General features: G+C 46.3%; 1 protein-coding gene across 7 annotated transcripts in view; it reads right to left on the reverse strand.

The window, feature by feature from the left end:
- LOC119450598 (DNA damage-regulated autophagy modulator protein 1) overlaps positions 1-21,399 on the reverse strand; it is a 391,336-nt gene that overhangs the window by 10,778 nt on the left and 359,159 nt on the right. For 5 of the 7 annotated variants that reach the window (XM_049666011.1, XM_049666008.1, XM_049666012.1 and 2 more), the window contains 3 exons: positions 13,029-13,189; positions 3,107-3,174; positions 1,664-1,836 (listed from right to left, as the gene is read on the reverse strand). In XM_049666011.1, coding sequence (XP_049521968.1) covers positions 1,664-1,836; positions 3,107-3,174; positions 13,029-13,159 — 372 coding nt within the window. In that variant the 5' untranslated portion in view covers positions 13,160-13,189. Of the gene's footprint in view, positions 1-1,663; positions 1,837-3,106; positions 3,175-13,028; positions 13,190-14,228; positions 14,525-17,891; positions 17,915-21,399 lie in introns of those variants that run through there. The other 2 variants (XM_049666013.1, XM_049666010.1) reach the window with 2 other exon arrangements.

A 21,399-nucleotide genomic window follows, 5' to 3' on the forward strand; every position in this document is an offset into this window, starting at 1 on the left:
AGCGCTGACGTGCTCACGTGGCCGGCAGGGTGAGCTACGTCACGTAATGACGAAGCAAACATAAGTTCCTGTTAAAAGCTCGGTGGGGTGCACAAGTTTTTTTGCGACCCCGAAGTTTAAAAACGCCGCCATCCCGACATTTTTATACGACGACACAAGGTGACGCGACGCGCCTGAAATTGTTAGGGAGCCTACATGCAACAGTCATGTTGCACGCCTCTGTTGCATGCTACATGCAACAGCTACATGCAACAGAGGATCCGGTCTGTCCGCTTCCGTTGCCGGACGCGATCTCTTGGAACCTAGCCTATAACAAGTTCGCTGTAAAAAGAAAGACCGAGGGCAGGGCAGTAAAAAGGAGATGAAGTTCTCAAATCCTGATTTATGATCACGGGATTGCACTGTATAATAGAGGGCATTATGTTGTCATTGCTTTGTAGAGCTTCAAATGAAAGGGAAAAAATGAAATAGAAAACTAAATCTCAGGGGACCGAAGGGGTGAAAGTAAAGGTGCAGTTGGGGCGGAGGGAGGATGCCCTAATTTGGGGGAAAATAGGACAACAGTGCATGAACGGCAAAAATGAATGCACGTCGTAATTTCCTAGTTTCGTAGCAAAGGATCGGGGGGTGGGGGAGGGGGATGGAAGGGGAGAACGCTGACATGGCTCGTACTTCACCATACGATTCAATCACGGGAAGCGCACGGGTGCTGCACCTTCAGGGGTGAAGCTGAGGACACTTGTCAAAACTGCTACTCAATATGGAAATGTGACAAGACAGCCAAGAGACTGAAACATGAAAAGCCGCCACTGCCAGGACACGAGATAGAAGACGTGAAAATACAAAACGACCAAAAGAACAAAATAATTATTTTGCGTCTCATTCATAGCTACATTTTCAAGAGTTGGTCCAGACCCAAGTGGAGTGTGTTCATTCTGATTGGACGCGAGCAGAATAAGCGCATATAGATGAGGACGTGCTTCCAAGGGAGATAGCTGGTACGGAATGATATTTATTATATGCAGGTGCTAAGGTGGCACACAAAGGGACACTGGCACGGAAACACGAACCAAGATCCGAGTTTGCTTCTTGCTTACGTATCAGTGTCCTTGTGTGTGCCTACGTAGCAGCGCAGCCTCATACCATACAGATCAGGCAGCAGAAAAGCTGTCAGATATAAAGTATGGAGCGGGTAGTTACTCCCAAGCGTGCGAGCTACTAGCACTCTATTGTTGTTTTTTTTTATTTACGAAAAAAAAAAGTCTGTCAATAAAGGGCGGAAACGCAACATAGTAAGATTCGAAAACATAGAGATAGATAGATTGATAGATAGATCGATAGATAGATCGATAGATAGATCGATAGATCGATAGATCGATAGATAGATAGATAGATAGATAGATAAATAGATAGATAGATAGATATAGATAGATAGATAGATCTATAGATAGATAGATAGATCTATAGATAGATAGATAGATCTATAGATAGATAGATAGATAGATAGATAGATAGATAGATCTATAGATAGATAGATAGATAGATAGATAGATAGATAGATAGATAGATAGATAGATAGATAGATAGATAGATAGATAGATAGATAGATAGATAGATAGATAGATAGATAGGATCAGTTCGCCCATGATCGAGCTTGGCTCACCCATGTGCCGTCCCGACGTATGTGACTGACGGGGTTGGTAGCGACCATGGCCAAACCGATGCCGGCTAGCAGGCCACTAACCAGTGACAGGTAGTTGAGCAGCGTGACGAACTTCTTGCGCTTGCACTCCACCGCGCGCACAGCGAAGAAGCGCACCAGCATGGGTATGAGGCCTGCGATTGCAAGCGAGAACGCCCATTCTTCCCTTCTTCTCGGGTACACTGTATGACAACTGATGTGATAACATGGAAGCGTAATGGCAGCCGAGAGAATATAGATGCGAAAGTTTGGGAACCGGTAGGACGAAAAAATATGCGCCATTTACCAGGTACCTGAGGCAACCAACGAGCCACCAGGCCCGAATTTTTCAGAGTGATTCTGCAAAATCTCGCAAGAATATTTGCTTGGTGTTCCGTGATGACTGAAGGCACCTTCTGATTGGTCATTTTACAGCGCTATGACTATCCTGCAAAAGCCACCAACAAATGATGCAACCTTCCTACAAAATACTTTAGAGCTGTCTTATTAGAATGAGCAGGTATAGTAGGCATAATTAGGCTTTACTTTAGCCATCAGAACCGGTTCGTAATCACTGCAAAGTTTCCCTGCTTTCTTACACGACCTTTCAAGCTCTTTTCAAGCGCTCGGAAATGACCAGTCAAATGTGCCATGAGTGTTCCCTTCAGGACACCACAGGGGGACCATATCCTATACTGTATAATATAGGCTTTAGAAAAGGCCCTCCCAGACGCTGATCACAATGTGCAATCTAATGGAACCTATAAGGCTTAGTTAAACTCACATGAAAAAAAAACAAAAAACACCAATGCAAGAATAATAAAAAGCACTAGTAGAATAGCATTTACTAAAATAACCAACATGCGAATATTTCAAAAAAATTAGGCAAGTATCCGTGGCGTAGAAAAAATTATTAAAGGCACAAAATACGCCAAGGTTCCCGATCGTATACGAAGCGCCACTTCATATTTTGTCAGCGCAGTGGGCGGTTGAGCAACGGAGAACGGGCTGATAATGTGTATCCGCATAGTTCTAGATAAGATAATCCTCAGCAATCTGCAGTGTAGATTGTAAGTTTTGTCCGAACAAAGAACACGTGCTAGCGCATCCATTTGTTATTGCTCTTACCAAGCCAACGAGTGTATTTGCTGACAGATCACAACAATACATAATAACTTTTGTTTTTAATCAGCTTTCTGTTATTGCCACATTTCTCCTTCAGATAACGTATGCTTTTACGTGTTCACAATAGTCCTTTAGTCATGAGATAGCACTGATCATATTTTTTCTATTGTGAATGTCTTGATTGCGCTGAATACCAGAGAAAACAATAAATGCTCGCCAGCACTAAAGGTACGTCACGAGCGCGTAGCTCACAAGAAAACAGCGAAAACACTTTGGAGAGCAAAAGCTGCGGCTGTTTACCCGAAAGGATGCAGGCGATCAGGGCGAGTCCGAATAGTGCGCTTTGCGGAGGATTGCCACCAGCGTCGCTGGAAGAACATAAAACGACGATAATATAGGACTCATCACAAAGCAGAACATAAAGAAACGTATGCACTTAAGAAAAAGTAGTATATCACCACCACCCGCTCATTGTAAGAATCCAGTTATCACTGAAATAAGGTGCATATAAAACAAACGAGTATTCTATAAAACAAGCAAGCGAGAAAAAATAAGAAAGAAACCACGTTACCGTGAAGGCCGTATAATCTGCGTACAGGAGGCTGTAGGAACGCCATATATTTCAATGATTCTCACTACGATGGATATATATATATATATATATATATATATATATATATATATATATGAAGCAGTGGCACCCCATATTTATTAATACTGCGCTTTGGTAAATCATACCTACACGGCAGTGTAATACGCTCATAACTTGTGTGCCAAAAGTTCTCCACACTGACATAATTCCGCCGCTTTAGATGTTGAGCATACAACAAATGCTTCCATCACCGTGCGCGCCCTGTTTACGCATAAGGTTAGCTCAGCTAAACGGCCATCTTTAGTCGGCCTTCGAAGACCTACTTCACCTCTTCCAGAGTTCGTCCGGACGGCGTTCATCAAGGCGCCATTACCTGTTGAAAGTTGGGTTACATACAAGCCAACCACCGGACTATCATCTGTGGATCTATGGACTGCACCATAAATCCCTGCTGGACCTCACTGAAGAGAACTAGCTATGTATCTACAGTGCTCAGCAATTCAAATGCGATGCTTGGAGTGCATGGCTACAAGCGTTGTTTGAGCAGCCGGTGTGCTCTGAGGTCATCGACCGGATGCATTGTGGTATACGATGAAAGCGAGCGGCTTTGCGACACATTTTGACTATATTTGGCCTCCCAGCAATCACTCAGCGCTCACCGGCTGCGCAAAAAGGTCCTGCCCATATGCGCTCCGAGTATCACGTTCCAATCGCTTGGCATTGTACCAGTACTTCTAGGATGCTTCACCTGTTTTACAAAAAAAAAAAAAAACGTTTCGAAAAAAAGAAACGCAGTCATTTGTCCCTTGGGGGTGTCTTTTGTTATCTACTTCTCCTTTCACTGCTTCGTGTTGCCTGGTCCGGGTAGGTCATGCGATGCGCATTGCTATGACAGCAGCCAGCCTTTTTCAATTCGAGTCACTTCTCGTTTCAGATATAGGGTTGCATGGACTGGTCGTCCAGGAGGCCTTATAGCCAATCAACATGTTTCCCAACAAACAAACTATCAAGCAAACATATCACATGCAAAAAGAGCAGACGGCTATGTGGTCACTTTTCTTTTTTCGCTGTTCACCGCTTCAAAGTACATTATTTTAGGGGGACTTTTCTCCTCTTGGCCATGCTTATTCATTTTCTCTAGTATAGTTCTAAAAACTGCACCTTAGTCCGCACGGAATGTGACGGTAGCGCCGCCAGGCTTTCTTGATGTCACGCACTGTATATATATATAGAAACTTTATTTGGCTGGAAAATATTTGAAGTATAGCGGTGGTCGGAGCCCCTCAGTCCAGGGCCCCACTGGCCTCTGCCGCCTGCCTGACCTGGCTAATTAAGGACTTTTGTCCTGCCAAGTCGGAACGGGCGAGCTGTGCCTCCCACTGCTCCATTGAGATATTATTAGTGGGCCTATGAGGGTGCTTACTACACTCCCAGGTCACATGTATTAGTGTAGGTATGCCACCGCACCAAGGGCATGTGGCCCTATAGCGGGTGGGATACATGGCATTTAGCAGTTTTAGATGGGGGAATACCCCGGTCTGTATTTTGCGCCAATCGGCGGCCTCTTCCCCGCTAAGTTGTGGGTTAGGCGGCGGGTATTTTCTGCGGACTCCGCGCTGATGAGCAAGGATGTCTTTTGCATTTAAATTGATGGGATTTTGTGAGGGATAGTGTGAGGGGTTGGGGTTCGAAGAGGACGCCATCGCTCGGTTAGTAGACGCTCGAGCTAAAGCGTTAGCCTGTTCGTTCCCCTGTACCCCCGAATGTCCCGGGCACCAGAGTAGGCGATGGCGGTGGTTGAACGATTTGGGGATTATCGCGAGGCTAGCCGCAGTCACGTGCCCCTTAAGAAACATGCAACATGTCTCCCGGGAGTCAGTGACCACGACTGAGTCCCTTTCCGAACGCTCCGCGTGAGCGAGCGCGATCGCCACTGCTAACATTTCGGCTGAGGTGGGGGAGCCCGCCGTGGTCGACGCGGTAATTTGCTGCTGGCTGATCGCGTTCACGACTGCCAGGGCGTACCTCCTTTGGTAGCGCTGCCCGGTAGCCTCTGCATACGCAGCTGCGTCCGTGTAGTACGTATTGTACTTAGCGTTATTGGAGTACATCGATTGAATATGTTGTGCGCGTGCTTTGCGCCTTTCCTTGTTGTACTCGGGATGCATATTCTTGGGAATTGGAGCTACTGTAATTTTGGATCTCACCGAAGGAGGGAGAGGTACGGCCTCTTCGGTGAGATAAATCGGGTATGCTGGGATATTAAGTCGTGCCAATATTGCCCTACCAGTTTTTGTGAAGCTGAGGCGCTCCCTCTGTCGCATCAGAGTGGCCTGCCTCAGTTCGTCGAAAGTATTGTGTACTCCCAAAGCTAGCATGCGCTCCGTGGAGGTAGATTTAGGCAGGCCCAGAGCCGCCTTGAAAGCTGTTCGAATTATCGTGTTGGCCTGCCTCTCCTCTTCCCTGTTCAGGATTTGGTAGGGCAAGCCATATGTGATTCGACTAATCACTAAGGCCTGTACGAGCCTTAGGGTATCGATTTCTCGCATTCCCGCCTTTCTATACGTCACTCGACGTATCATTTGGGCTATGTTGTGGGTTGCGGATTTGATGGTTTTGAGCGTCTGTGCTGCTCTCCCGTCGCTCTGAAGCCACAAACCCAGGACTCGCATCGTAGGTACCTCTCGGACCATTTGGCCCTCAACCACAATGTTAATCGACCCTCTGGATTTGTAGCCTTTCGCGTGTATCCGGATGACCTCGGATTTTTCGGGCGCGCACTTCAGCCCGCTCGTTCGGGAAAATTTCTCCACCGCTAATACCGCGGTTTGGAGCGTGCATTCTTTTTCCCCTAGGGAACCTCTGCTCGCCCACAGCGTGATATCGTCAGCGTAAAGCGTGTAACCTAGGTCGGGTATCCGATCGAGATCGCGCGCGAGGCGACACATCGCCATGTTGAAGAGCAAAGGAGATATTATCGCTCCTTGAGGGGTTCCTTTGCTCGGCATTTTAAATATCTGCGATGTGATTTGGCCAATACTGATGCTGGCCTCGCGGTTGGAAAGAAATGCCCTTATGTAATTGTAGGTGCGCTCACCACAACCCGAACGTTCGAGTTCCTCGAGTATTGCGCCGTGAGAGACATTGTCGAAGGCTCCTTTGAGGTCTAGTGCTAGGACTAGTCTCTCGTCACCGTATGGAATATTGGTTAGAATCTCGTCCCTTAGTAGGAGGAACGCGTCTTGACACGATAAACCTGTGCGAAATCCTATCATGGAGTCTGGGAACCAGCTCCGCTCTTCCAGGTATCGCTGTAGTCTGCTGTGGATCACCCTCTCATAGAGCTTACCGAGGCAGGACGTGAGCGATACCGGCCGGAGGGTATCAATCGGGGGATTCTTTTTCGGTTTGGGGATCATGATTATTTTAGCCAATTTCCATTCTTGGGGCAAATCTCCCTTGGCCCAGTACTCGCTATTGAAAACCTTTGTTATTTTCGCTAGGGCCACCGAATCCATGTTTCGAATCATTGAATTTGTGATTGTGTCTGGGCCCGGTGCCGAGTTTTTAACTGCGGCTTGCGCCGCTTCGCACGCACTGTAGCTTTTCCATTTCGACTTCACGGCTCGCGGGAGGGCAAGCGAGTGGAGGCGCGGTCACACGCACAGCGATGAGCTTTCTTCTTTATATAGGGCGAGAAACATGGAGCGTTTGGCCCGAGCAAGGACCAGATGTCTCGAAATCCTACCTAAGAAAAAAAGAAAGATCGCCGCCCGAGCACTCCGTACGGATGGTTAACCAGCGAAGCTGAAACGTGCAGCCCCGGTGTTTAGCAGCAGTGGGTCAATCCCGACGCTGTATTAAAGCGTTTCTCAATTATTGGTTAAATGTTTGTGTTTCTAGTTAGGGAGCCTACATGCAACGCCGTTTTAAAATGGCGTTGCATGTAGGCTTCCTATTTATAGTGGAACGCAAGCGCCAATGGCGGGCGGACGCTGCTAACCACGACGCCGAGCTAACTCGAGATATCGAACGCATGCGACAACGGCGAGCCGAGGAGCCGGCGTTGCGCCAGAGTAGATGTACGACGCAGAGAACGACGTCATTAATGGCGCTGCTAATGGCGCGCGCGCTTGGGTGCGACGTAGAGAACGACGTAACTGACGGCGCAGCCATGGCAACGGAGACGTTTAGAGAAACGTGGGACGAACGGTTTTTCGTGTCGCCTAGCCATATACAGCTTCCGCCGTAAAACAACAAGAGAGAGAAAGACAGAGGGAGACAGCAAGGAGATATCAACCAGAAGAGCGTCGGGTTTACTACCCTGCCCGAGGAAAGGAAAAGGAGGACTAGAAAGAGGTGGGAAAAGGGAGAAATTGAGAGAATGCGCACCGCGCGCTCGCAGTAGAATGCACCACAGGGCTACAATCGGTCTCTGAGGCGGGTGCTCTTCAAGAACTGCACTAGCGCACGGATAGATTTCTGCGCCATTGACGCGCCATTTCACACAGGCCTCATACCAGACCTGTGTGAAAGGATGCAGAGAAAGGCAGCGAGGTTAACGAGAGGTAGTTCCGGTTGGTTACCCTGCCCGGGGGAAGTGTAGGGAGATAAAAAAAGCAACAGAGCGGAAGAGGAGACAGAAGAACAGAGACGACCACAAACAAAGTAACAGTAACAAAAAAAATAAAAGAAAATAGAGTCAAATGCCTTTGTAAAAATGAAGTGCCTGGGACATCCAAAATTATTCGTTGTACAGGTCAGTTCGTTGTAAAGATCGCACATAATAAGGCTCACAGTAGAGCAAGCTAAGTACGTTGAAGTACGAAAAACCGTTATTTAACGTGAATTGAAGGGAGACTTAGTCAAGGTAGTGAAGGTGATTTTTTTTTTTTTGTGACACTTCGTCTGACAGAATGTGCGTTTGCAACCAAACTTATTGCACCGAGGTTCACGGCATGATCCGCACAGAAACACGGCAGTGACGCAAGTTATAGAAAGCTGCACACTGTCAAATCCTGCCATCGCCTCCCTTGCCGTCATACACGTTGGTCCATTTGTAGGTTCTTTATCACTGTTTCTTTCATTGACATTCGCGTTCATTCCACTGGAGATCGCTTTGAAGACGTTGTCGATCGCCAGTTACGGCTACATCATCCCGTCGTCATCAACCGTAACGTATTCGTCAGCCGTCGCGCCCGCTGCTGTGTTAAAGGCATCTTACGGCTTGGGCAATTCGTGGAGCACTGCAGCAGGACTGTAACGCTCGCTGACATCGGCATGCACGTGAAGTGCGTCGCTAGTGCTGCCGTTAGCGCTAGCGTATATAGAGCGCAGCTCAGTGGCGCGCACATGGGGAGGGCAATGGTGGCACTGCTACGTGGTCTTCGTTGTAAAGCAACAAATCAGCCGTAGGGGACGTCTAAATTCCTTCGTTGTACAGAAAATTCGTTTTAGTGGTATTCGCTGTAGAGGCGTTAACAATAGACATGAAAGATAGTCTTTAGCCAGGACAGAGTAAATTCTTCGCTATACAGATCATTTCGTTGTAGTGGCTGTAGAAAGGCTGACTGTAGAAAGGTTGTGAAATTATAATCAGCTGTCTGGCGGGTATATTTAGCGGCAATCATTCCGAAGTATTGAGTAGGTTGAGAAGCATAGGGAGGGGCCAGTGTCTGCCCTACCCCCTTTAGAAGACACTGGACAGACTCGGTCATCTACACGGACAGACGAGTGGATGGGTGCGCGTTGGGCTTACAGAGACGAGACCTTTTAATCGAGTACGAGGCCATCGACATAGTCCCTTACCGTAGTAAAAATTCTGAGCTTTGCATCACAGGCAGTCGCTCGGCCCGGTTGCCTTCAGGGATCGCGAAAGGAGGCCTACCAAGCCTTCTCACATGGTAAGGGTGGCCGCTTTGCTATCACAGAAATTTAACTTACTAACGAAGCTGACCTTAATAGTATCAATTAGTGCCCCTTTAAAGTGAACCGAAATTATCAATTATACTTACCAATAGAATTCGTGGTGTGATACCCACTAAAGTCAAGTTTCGCAATAATGAAAGGAAACAGTGGGAACAAAATGACTGAAATCTACGATTGCTCCTAACTATCTACAGTATGTTCGTTAGGGTAGAAAGGGTTTATAACATCACTTGCTCTGTCTTATCATCGCTTTCTTGCTTCTAAGAAGTTATTTCTAAACTAAGGGCATTGCATAAAAGTGACTTGGGGAGATAAGAGTCAACAGGCGATCAAGATAACTTGCTTCTGCTGTCTTCCTGATGTCAACGTTTCGTTCCCCGTAGATGCACGGAACCAGAAAGACATATCCGTAATGTAATGGGTAACATGATAATAGGTATAGATGCCTAACGCGGAGTTACGAAGTACCTAATCCCTTCTCAATTTCTAAGGGATCTGTTCCTTGACCTAACTTTTCACAACCTTCAGCCAGTGTTACGACATGAAACAGGCTAAATAGCAAAGGTGGCAAATGTAATAACGATAAAAGAAACATGAAAACATAATAGACTTCGGGAGGAAAACCAAGAAAACATTGAGCAAAGGCTCAGAGCACACATACACAAAAAAAGAAAAAAAAAAGCTCCGTATCGACAAACGGAATCAGCCATTTAATGCCTGCAGAAATAACAGCACCAAATGTCTTCAAAATGTACCGTGACCTTCAAGAAGAGTGCCGTTTTTTCCTTCGCAGCTTCCTCTTCTACAATATGTTTCCGTGTTATTGTCACGTAATGTATACACTTCCTCCTACGTGACCTACAACACGTTTCTTTCCACTTGCCTCATTCAGCACGTCTCGGCAAATGTGAAGGTTGTGGAGAGTACAACAAAACAGAACTCACCTTGCGGAAACAATGACTTTAACACACAAATGCAATGTTCCACGTGTCCCTCATTGAGCGGTGCGGCCGCTATCTTTTCAATGAAATGGCTGAGTCCTCTGACAGGCGTATGCATGAAGGTACGGAGAAGCTACTTTTCCTCATACGAAACATAGGGTCACGTAGTGGAACTAACTCTCCTATTTTGCAGAGCTATCGCAATGCGAGAGAGAGAGACAAACGTGGTGGGAAAGGCAGAGAGAATATCGCAATGACATCCGTAGGGATATAATAGGCTACCTTGCGCGCAGACTCACTGACAAGAAAATGAGTACAAATGCAACCCGTTTAGTTCTACATGGTGCAATTTAAGTGTATCGTTGAAGGAAGCAGATTTGGAAGCGCGAGAAAGTATTGCCGTTTCACCAGATGTGCAGGCCGCTAGTATAATCGCACCGAGTGAAGCGACACCCAATGACACAATGAACAAAAGGCATCCATTCTTGCTCTGGTTGCGTAACGCATAGGTTACCGAAGAAGTTGCGTCTGCAGTGGTTTTCCCTGTGTTCTGAAACCATATGATGCAACCTGTCCTTAGCAGAAAAGTTAAAAACAGACAAAAAAGAAAAAAAATCTCCCGAGTAATTGGATTTCCTGAAACTAACAAACAAAAAAATAAAGGAAAATGCCGGAAATTCCACCAAGACGAATCAGGGATGGTATACTCCAAAAGCTCTTACGTTCTAACATTGTTCGTAAGATGAAACGCTATCCAATCATAAGGCTGGGTGCATTACTAGTGAAATGGACCGGACAATGAAAAAGAGCACTTGCAACAGAAACGCTTTGCTAATTCAGCCCCAGAAGAACAAACAGCCTTGATTCTGAGGAAGAAACATGTGAAGCCTACAAATAACGAAGCAAGGGAAGTCGAGGGGAGGGGGGTGGAGGGGACGAACTCTTTCTTTATGTGAAATGTATAATTAATTGTGTATGAGGGGGCTAACTTTGCGATAAGCTCCATCATCATAATAAAGAAAGACGGCGATGAAGCTCAGATTTTCCCCTGCATCACGTTTGTCTTGTTTCTCTCATAATGTTTTACTTTTATTTATTTAGCAATTTAAGCAAGATATGAAATGCGTCAAACTGATCGTTTTAAACGGTCATATCAAACGCAAGCTGGGCAAGTGGACAATATACGTCAACGGGATAACTAAAACTTTTATAGATAATGTATGCACACATGATACGCAACTCCGTATTTACGTCATAGGGCAAATTAGCGAACAAAAAAAAATGAAAGGCGCACTATAGACAAGGGACAGAAAATACGCTGACAGGCACTGTGAATATTTTGTTTACACCCGAAGGCCGCTGTGAGACATAATCGCTCTTCATGTCTCTTCATTACCGCTTTTATTACTCGCTTTTTATTACCGCGGCTTGCACGTGACGAATGTAAATCTCTCCCCTCAACAAAAATTATTTCTCTTCTTTTTCAATGCCCGGGTTCGATGCTAAAGGCAGCATAGCTGTATCGGAGAACATAGCTGTATCATCATGTTTCTTGCCCTGAAAACCGTTTTTCTTTGCCCAAACACAGACATGGAGGTATAACATCTCGTGTTACGTTGATGTCATGTTGATTCTGCATAACGTACCCGCCGCGGTGGCTGAGTCAGCTAAGGCGTTGCGCTGCTGAGCACGAGATCGCGGGATCGAATCCCGGCCGCGGCGGCCGCATTTCGATGAAGGCGAAAATGAAAAAGCCCGTGTGCTTCGGTTGTAGTGCACGTCAAAGAACCCGAGGGGGTCAAAATCAATCCGGAGCCCTCCACTACGACGTGCCTCATAATCAGAACTGGTTTTGGCACGTAAAACCCCAGAAAGAAGATTCTGCATCCCGTATATTCATGCCAGCTGACGGTATTCGAAAGCACTTAACGGGCGATTCTGGTTGTCCGTAACGTTGCAATAATCGCGTTCATTTTTACAAAAGGCGATTGGCAAGCATAACCACTTCCATGCAGTTCCTCATGCATTCGGCTTTATATTCGGAGTGATTATTTTACGCATTCGCTTCCGAGTTAGCATTGAAAACTGTTGAAGGCCACGCGTATTATAATGTACAAGAAGTCTCACGAGATTGTATGAGAACACGTGAGCACATCACACAGTATATGCCTTCCAGGAAAATTGTAAAAGAATAAAGAAAAATTAACTCTCATATCATATAATCGGAAACCCCGTAAATTTCTCCGCTTTTAGCTGTTCTCCACGATGACTATAGAGGGAATGCAAAATAGGAAAGAAAAATAGAGATGATAGAGAGAGAGAGAGAAAGAAAGGGGTGAAGGCAGGGATGTTAACCATAAAAGCGTCTGGTTGGCTACCCTGCGATTGGGGAAGGGAGTAGCGGAATAGAAAGATGAGAGAAATGGCAAGGAGAAACGTGGTGAAAACTCGCATACGCCCGAACGGCGCCGCACAGTAGACGTCGTCCACACAGGTCAGTCGCCCTAAAGAAGCGCGAAAGTGCCTTCACTCTCCTGTGGGCCGACGGTGTTCGAGTCGCGCTTCCACGCACAGCGGCCGATCGACCGGGCGTCGCAATGCGTTGGAGAGTGATTGCCCTTGCGATTGTAATCGAGGACAGGGCCACAATAAACGCTCGAACGCTTCTCTTCGCAACCGCAGACATCGCACGAAGCACTGTCGGTCATTCCAATCAAGTGTTTGTGAAGTCGAAGAAGAAGTTCCGGAAAATGTGTCTTACCTGACGTATGGCAGGAACACGGGCACGTCTCCGATGAGGACGCTCCACGTGTAGACGATCATGACGCTGATCGTCAGCGTGAACACAAAGATCCATGGGAACCAGTGGAGCTTGGAGACCTTGATCTCCATGCCGCTGACAACGCGCAGGTAATTTCCTTCCTGCAAGTGAAAAATGAACCCCGGTTACTTGACGAGACGGCTGCCAAAGTGTTTATTTCCTGCCTGAGAAGGAAACCAAAAAGCATTTAAGCGCGCAAGGCTAGCTCTTCCGAAGAACCGCTTTATTTTATCAGAGAAATAAGTACATGAAAATTAAAAACGCGAGCTGAAACTTCTATCGAACATATGAATCGTTAAACTGGGTTAAGCTGTCAGATCAGCTCAAATCGTTGCGAACAGTTCGATAGAACAATCGATCGAACAGTTCGACCATAGTTCGATCGAACTCTGGAACAATTGTAGGCAAAACCTTTGCCGTCACCAACTGTGACGCGTAAGTATATACACAGCGATTCTTAGTAACAAATCTTTCACACGTGCACTCTTTTGTGTTTGCTTCCTCAGCCTCACAGTAGCCAAAGCATACAGTTTTCCTCGGTATAAGTCATCATGACCGAACGATCCACTACTCATGGGCACAGATATTCGGTAATGAAAAATATGCAGTCATCCAAGCCTTCACAAGGTTCCTTCGGGCTCAAAATATTCCCCAGAATCAACAAGACGCTGTGAAAGCAACAAGACGCTGTGAAAGCAAGCAAAAGCAATTCATATTACTGAAAAAGTCAGGCATGCTAACCCGGAAATAAGTATAAGAACCAAAATAACAACGCAAACGATTTTCGATCCCATGCTTGTGTCAGTGTTTGCATGTCTGCCTTTTAGTAACATCAACAATCCGTACCTCCCTGCTTAAATTGCATTTATTACAAAAAAAGCTGCTCACCAATATAACTTCAGCAGCCTCTGCAAAACACTGCGCTAAAAGAGATTTTCACACAGTAACGCTTAGTCAGCACTTTGAGCAGTTTTATTATGCTAGCTAAGCTTCGCCACTCATGCGATACAGTATTGCGTGGACAGCTTACACTGACTGTTAGAAACACTGACAGAACGTTTCACTCTGGGATTCCACGTTACTCAACTAAGCAAGATGGAAAAGGTTATCCAGGAAGACGGAGGTTTCGGTCGAACTTACACGAACGCAGCTTTCCACGAATACGTCCGGCAGGCCCACCTCGCAACCGACTGTGTCAGAGACAGCCCGCCCGCGATTCTACACAAATGACATTAGTAGTAGTAGAATTTGTACGCCCGTATGTCATGCCGAGAGAGGACTCTCCGACGATCTGTTTCTGGAGCGAGAACATCACTACAGCACGAACACCCTCGCTACGTTCCCGGTGATCGTTGAAGCATCTTCCACCACCAAGCGAAAGACGACAGCGCTCAATCAAACAGTTCGTACTTGCATTATCGAAACGGAACTGTGGGACCTCTCGACATAGCGATAGGACGAGCGGGAACGGCGCAATCTTATCCGCGTCGAACAAAGACCTCTGACAAGCACGGGAACAGTCTGGGCCGAGCCAACCTGCCTTTAAGCAGTTGATTCGAAACCCGCGTCGCGAATGACGGCTATAAATTGAAATGTATCCGGGAAGGATAGGGTTTACGGCTCACTAGTGTGCAAAGCGATACGCCGGACCGCGCCGATAACGCACAAAGGAACATTGCGCTGTCGCATTTAAGAGAGGCCCGTTTGCCGTTGCTGTCGCAGTCGAACGCTATTCTCGTTCCTTGTGAGCCTTGTGTGCCGAGATAGAAAAATAATGTCAGTTCCGGGAGCTCTGCTCAATAATGCTGGTGCCCACCCTCCAGTGCGCAAGTCATATCTCTCAGAAAAGCGAAGAGCAAATGCATTGTATCACAACTTGTTACTGCCACTACTCAATTCTACAGTTGCAAATAGGAGCAATAAATGGAGCTGGACAGCGTAATGCCTATTGCAGATTGATAGGAAAGGCCTTCGTCCTGCTGTGGAAGCCAAATATTATGACGATGATGATGACCATGTACTTATTATGGTGGTGAAAAGGAGAAACCATTTGAAGAAACAACCGGACAAGAAAGAGCATCGCTGCGGGTGATGCTGTAATATAACGAATTTGTTTTTGGTGTGATTTGCGCGGTGAACTGTTTCAGTGCATTTACGTCAGCTGACTCAGTGACCTTTTCGTTATGTTACATTTCTTTCGGTCAGTGCCGACTTGTTATGTCATATTTAGTATGTACTTGTTCTGCGTGTGAGCAAGTAGACGGTGCCGCCTAAAGGCGGTAACATCTCCAAAATATGATGTATTAAATAAAAGAAATAAAAACAAAGAAAAAACAGTTGCCGCTGTTAGAATTTCAATATGGCAAAACTAAATGCACAGCCCGAATCGAGTAGTGATTTCTGGTTTTATATAGTGTTGAGTGTGTACCAGGACAAAAATACACGAAACCTGAGACGCAAAAGCGTGTACCGTGCCCAGTCCACCTCTGTATTTTTGATGCTTTACCCACAAGGGTAAAAAAAATTGAACATTTCACTAAGCGTGATTTGGATGCTTTCGACATTAAGAATATCATATGAGGAAGCTTTTCGGTACCGGGGGCCGATAGCGTATACTTTACGCTTTAAATGGCCCTAGTCATCTTCTTTGGAGAGAGAGGGCGTTATAATCTAGTCAGTCGTGCCTGGCTTTAGCATTGGCAGCCCGAAAACATAAAGTTAACTCGCGAGATTTCCAGAGACAAGTGCTGCAGCGTCCCCGGAGCGCAGTCTTCGAGCAGTTGGCACAGTGCCAGAACGCTGTGGCCTGTAGACACCAAAACCGTCCGGCGCTGGTCTCGTGAAATCTCGCGAAAGTGAAGGTCTCTCCGAAAGTGATCGCCCCAGAATACCGTCCCTGATGGAACCGACCGAAAGCTTGTTAGATGCGCTCGTTGGTACGAATCATCGTAGGTCAGATTACGTGCGCAATCGGGCCAGATTACGTGCGCAACGCCAATGTTTTTAATGCGATTAGCATTCTTTGGAAACTTCACCCACTAAGCGGTATGTCTGTTTGTACCTAACTTATTTCACAGAGTGACTCAAGTTGTCAATCAGCTTGGGCCAGTTGGTGTATTCGTGTTGCTGTCTTGCCGAACAGACATGGACCACTAGGTGTGTGCCCTAAGAGACAACTTACTGCTGGCTGTTGTCTGGCCTATAGTAGACAACTTGTGTCAATGCGCTAGGCGCCACTGGCTATGGGCCCAGACGGACAACTTCGGCAGTGCGTATGTGATATTGGTATGTGCCCATTCTCGGCCAGTCGCCAAGGACGGCTGTGTCCAGATGACACTGTAGCCTTAAATATAGTATAAACTAGATAGCGCCCCATCCACAATACTCTTCCGCGTCCAGCAACGCTGTTCGATGGAGAGCCTTTGCAACGAAGTTGCAGCCGGGATACTAGGGATACTACGGAGTTTCAACTGGGGTTCAGTGATTACAACAAGATGCACTGTGTCGTGGTATTATTTGTCATTGTTGTGGTTAGCGAGATTGCCACTTCGTGTGTCTGCGGTGGCAATATATGCTATGTGTCGCTACGTTGCTTATATAATGCCAATCGCAATAACGTCGACGTTCATCGAGAGGTTAATTCTGCCAGATTTTTTTTAATGCGGAGAACCCATGGGCATCGAAAGCACTCGATCCGTCGGAGAACACGGGGGAAGGTAGCTATTGGGTATGTTGGAACATATCGGAACACGTTGAAAGCCTGTTAGATAGGGTTGTATGTAGTACCTGTCGTAAGACGGATAAGTCTTTCTTCTTATTTTTCTTAAATGCTTATTTATTCGCACAGCTACTTTTGCGCGAAGGCAGTAGAGGAGTAGGCAGTATTAGTAGAAGGCATTAGCAGTAGGTGTGTAATACTCCAGGTTTCCTAGCTGATTTTTTGTTCATCGCGCATGCGCAAATTCTCGACCTCGTGGTTCATACAAACAGCCGTAGCGAAACCTAAAACGTTGCTGTGGTCATATGCAATCGTAACGCTGTGCCTTCATTTCCTAAACCAGTTTGGTTCCTCCGCCCATGAACAATCTCCCGACTTCTGATCTCCCGACTTGCGAACAGGAATCCTGAGCACTATCTTGTCGAATCTTCGTCGCACAGCTTCTCTCCCTGAATAATGTTGAGGACAGAACTGTAAACTTGGCTGCCTGCCTAGTGACCTAACGTTAGCAGTAGCACAAATATTCAGGCCAAGCGCATCCTGATTACCAACAGCCAATTCGACAGGGGGATTGACGGCTTACTTAGAGAGTGGCTCAATACGCAGTTACCTTAGCAAATGCGACGGTCAGCGAAAGAATAAGCTATTTTTTCTCCTTTGCCCTGTAATCGCTAGCTCGGTGTGCTACACAGAGTGATTAGACCCCAAGCAGTGCTATATCGGCAAAGGAATGGGCAAAGAAATAGAGAAATGTGATGCAACATTGGCTACCAAAACAATTTTCTGTGGGAGTGACGTTCGTAAACTTTTAATTCGGTCATTTATTTTGATTAGCGAGCTTACAATGGTTAAATATCAATTTGATGAGCAGGTGATTTTAGCTAGAAACATTGCACACGCACGCTGATCCATTCAGAAGCTTGACATTTTTACACATTTCCCTTATATATGTACAACAAGCTAGTGCTTCAATACCGGTGAAGAGCGCGTTCCCAACAGCCTTTACCATCGGAAGTATCTCGACGCTAGCTCGAAGTGCACTCCATTCCGGATATATGTTTTGTTGTAATCAAATGTTCACTCACTCACTCGCTCAAAGTGGACTCTATCCAAAAACCGAGGTAGTTCGAAGAAATTGAAGTTCTCTCAGATGCTTCTGCACAATGCGGCGCAGCGGGTCGGGTTTGAATGAACCGGCTAAAAGGTGTCCGCTACCTTTATGCCTTCGGTGTGATCCATATTGTTCTTTTTTTCCCTGCAAAGCCTCCAGCCACGTCCATTATTCATTATCCGCGCGAAAGCAGCGGTTGCGCCTATTTCCAATTCCGATCACTCAATTCGGAAGTGCGCACGCGACGAGATAACCTTCCCAAGTCATGGTGTACTTCCGGAAGATAAAGCGTCAGGAAAACGCCCCTCCCCGTATCGAACGCACCAGTAACTCTATAGCAGAGCATCACCGGGCCTTCGATTATTATATCGTGCGGTCACCACCGGACAGGGACAGCTCCCGTATGACGTTGCGCTTACGTAAGCATGACGTAAAGGCCGTCGATCGTCACGGTACGTATACGTTTAGACTGCGAGCGCGATGCAATTGCACCCGCAGACATAAAAAATGCAGACGAACAGAACTCGAAACGTCCTTGCGAGCGAGCGGAAAGCTTGGCCGTGGCGGCGGCGATTTAAAGGCGCGATGCCTATCGCACGCGAACCCGGTTTGCCGCGGGGCATGCCGATGTTAGGGCGAAATCGGTGAAAGTCGGCGCTTCAGTCTGTCGCGGCGTTTTACCGCACTCATGGGCGCACGGAACGCTGGATTTGCGTATACGCCACGGTCAGACAAGGGTGGTTGCACTGGTGGTGCGATCAAGCCCCGCCGAAAAACGTTCACACGCGCACAGCTATACGTGGTTATCTCTCTGGTCTTATCGAAGGTGAACGCGGCCCTAATTCTGCAGCGCAGTTTCCATGGGATAAATAGGTGCCTGCATTTAATAGCGTGATCTGAAATAGCGGGTCATGGGCACCCAGGAGCACGGCTGGCTGATTGTTGATTCAAGGGCAAGGCACAATTTTTTCCCGTTTTGCCCTAAATAGCAAGGCAGAATTAAGACGGTGATGAAAAAGACCCCCAGTAGGTCTAAACAGTTTTACTTCTATAGAAACAAGGATTTGGGGTGATGCTGTTCTACGCTATAGCCATGCATGTGACCGATACCGCATACGGTAAATAAATGATAAAACGGCGCTGATAGCATGTCACCCGTTGCTCAAAACTTGCAGCAGCTATGTAAATATTGTTTTCGCGCGTAACTATTTCTGTGCGAGGTTTACAGATGATCCATTGTTCGGTTTAGTTGTGCTGGGTTGCCTTCGCCATACTGGGTGGCCCATAAGGTTTCTTTAGTCGCAGAAAGTCACACAACGGTAGTGTTTGCCTGCGTAGTAAATGTTTTTGTAATAGAGGTTTTGACGGCGAAGGCACCTGGCAAGGGAAACCTCGTTGTTCTTGAATTTGTTTGTTCAGGTCAAATGGAGGTAAGTGAATGACTGGATAAATATAAATAAATAAGCCATTGAAACGCGGCATGGTAGCCAACGAATTGTCATCTTAGGGGAAATGGTTCACATTGCGCGATATTCCGGTATTCTTGTAAGGCGCTATGCTCCCTCCGAACCTAAATTTTGCATCATGACCAATTGAGCTCAGCTTCAATTGTAACCACAGAGTGGGTGCGGTGCGTTAGGCTTCCAGGTTCAGTCGCACAGCGCATCACAAACAGTCCGGATTCATCCTAATATCAGGCGAGGTTATCGATTTGACATTTAATGGTGCATCACCTTTACCGAAAATAGCTGCCAACATGAAATGCCATTTTTCCTTTTTAATGTCTATTGCTGGCTCTCGCGTAGCAACAACGCAATGTTAACATGCGATGACGACCGAGGTTGAAAGCTTGCAATACGTGAACACCTAAGAGATAGTTTCTGGGCACAGTGGAGTCATGTCCTCTAGTTTCTTTTTCCCTATTTCTCTCTCTCTCTCTTTTTCTTTTTCGGGACGCTTATCTGCCGCAGTGAAATGACCTCTTGGGGGCCCGAGTGGGACAATAGAACATCAGGAGACCTTCCACAGAACCACTTGTCAGTGTTACAGCGCTCAACTACATGCGTACATATCTTGCGCTATGACGCGCAAGGGAGCACGCCAGTGGCGACAGAAGTTAGGTATCAGAAAAATATGTCGGAAACGGACTGGTCACAATACAAGAATTAATGATGTGCGCAATCTGCACTGTCAGCAGTGGAGGCATTCACAAAGCACTGAGATGCAAGCCCTCATTTCCACGCAAGTTAGACATCCGACACTGCATGATACCGACATTATTATTCAAAAATCTTAACTTATACGCACAGCCGAGAGCAAAACTTTGTTTCCGGCATGCACTAGACTTGTAGTGCCTGAACTTGTAGTGCCTGAAGGGATACTATCGCCGTTCGTAAGGTTTGGATTAATGCAGGCCTCACATCGCGCATCACCAGTAAGTGGAACAGTATACTGTATATTACGACAAATATATGCCAGACACTGAGGAAGGATGTCCGCTTTGTCGAGAGGAGGCCAGAAAGAGCTCACCTACATATCTTAGGGTGGAGCTTCAAACAAAGAGAGAACAAATTAAATTACATGTTACGAGGGACATCCACTCCAACGATCAAAACAACAGTAAGCGGTGAAGTGAATTAACGGATTCTGCACCTCCTCCAATTTTTTCAGCACCATTGGTAGGACGCAGTATAGGTTTAGACTTTTGGATGCTGTGCGAATACGATCCACCTCTTCTGGAATATTTCAAAGTCATAATCAAACGACCTCTACAACAACAAATAAAGTCTCTGTCCCGGTTTCTCTTTTAAGGAAAGGCAAAACAATGTCCCTAGTTCAAATGTAGTAAGTTAAGCACACGAGGTTTGACAGATAGGCGAAAACTTTATGATGCAGTGACGAATCTGTTGCACAACCTCGTCTAGTAGGCTTACGAGAATGCGAGTACTTCGCATGAATAAGTAAAAAGTACTTATGACCTTGTGAGCTTGAATCCGTGTGTAAGGAAAGAAACGTCGACAGCATTAATCAGGCCGCAAAAAAAAAAGAAAGATAAAGATAAAGAAAAAGAAAACAACCACAACCAACTGCTCAATCATGATTTCCTATAGCAGTAAGTTGCCAGATGTACAGCCAAATTTTGCACGTAGTTCCTAAGTACTTTCGTCTGGCAAATGATCACTGCACCATTCGTGACAGGAGATTAAAACACTGTAGTGAATATTACTGCCGGCCACGATGGCTACAGAAACCTCTTCTTGGTTTGGCAATGCGCATGATCGTTTCGCGCGAATCAGATCGAATCAAAGACAGTTGTAATAAAGAGTCACAAGAACGATGCATGTACTAAGTACATCGACATCCTCATCACCAACACGAGGTTCGCTAAGTGGGCATTTCGAAGGGAGTCAAATAGACAGTGTCATGGGGCAGAATGAGTGAAGCGTGGATGTATTTAGAGGTAATTTACAAGCTGCGGCAAC

Source organism: Dermacentor silvarum, chromosome 4, assembly GCF_013339745.2.
Source record: "Dermacentor silvarum isolate Dsil-2018 chromosome 4, BIME_Dsil_1.4, whole genome shotgun sequence".
NCBI lineage: Eukaryota > Metazoa > Arthropoda > Arachnida > Ixodida > Ixodidae > Dermacentor > Dermacentor silvarum.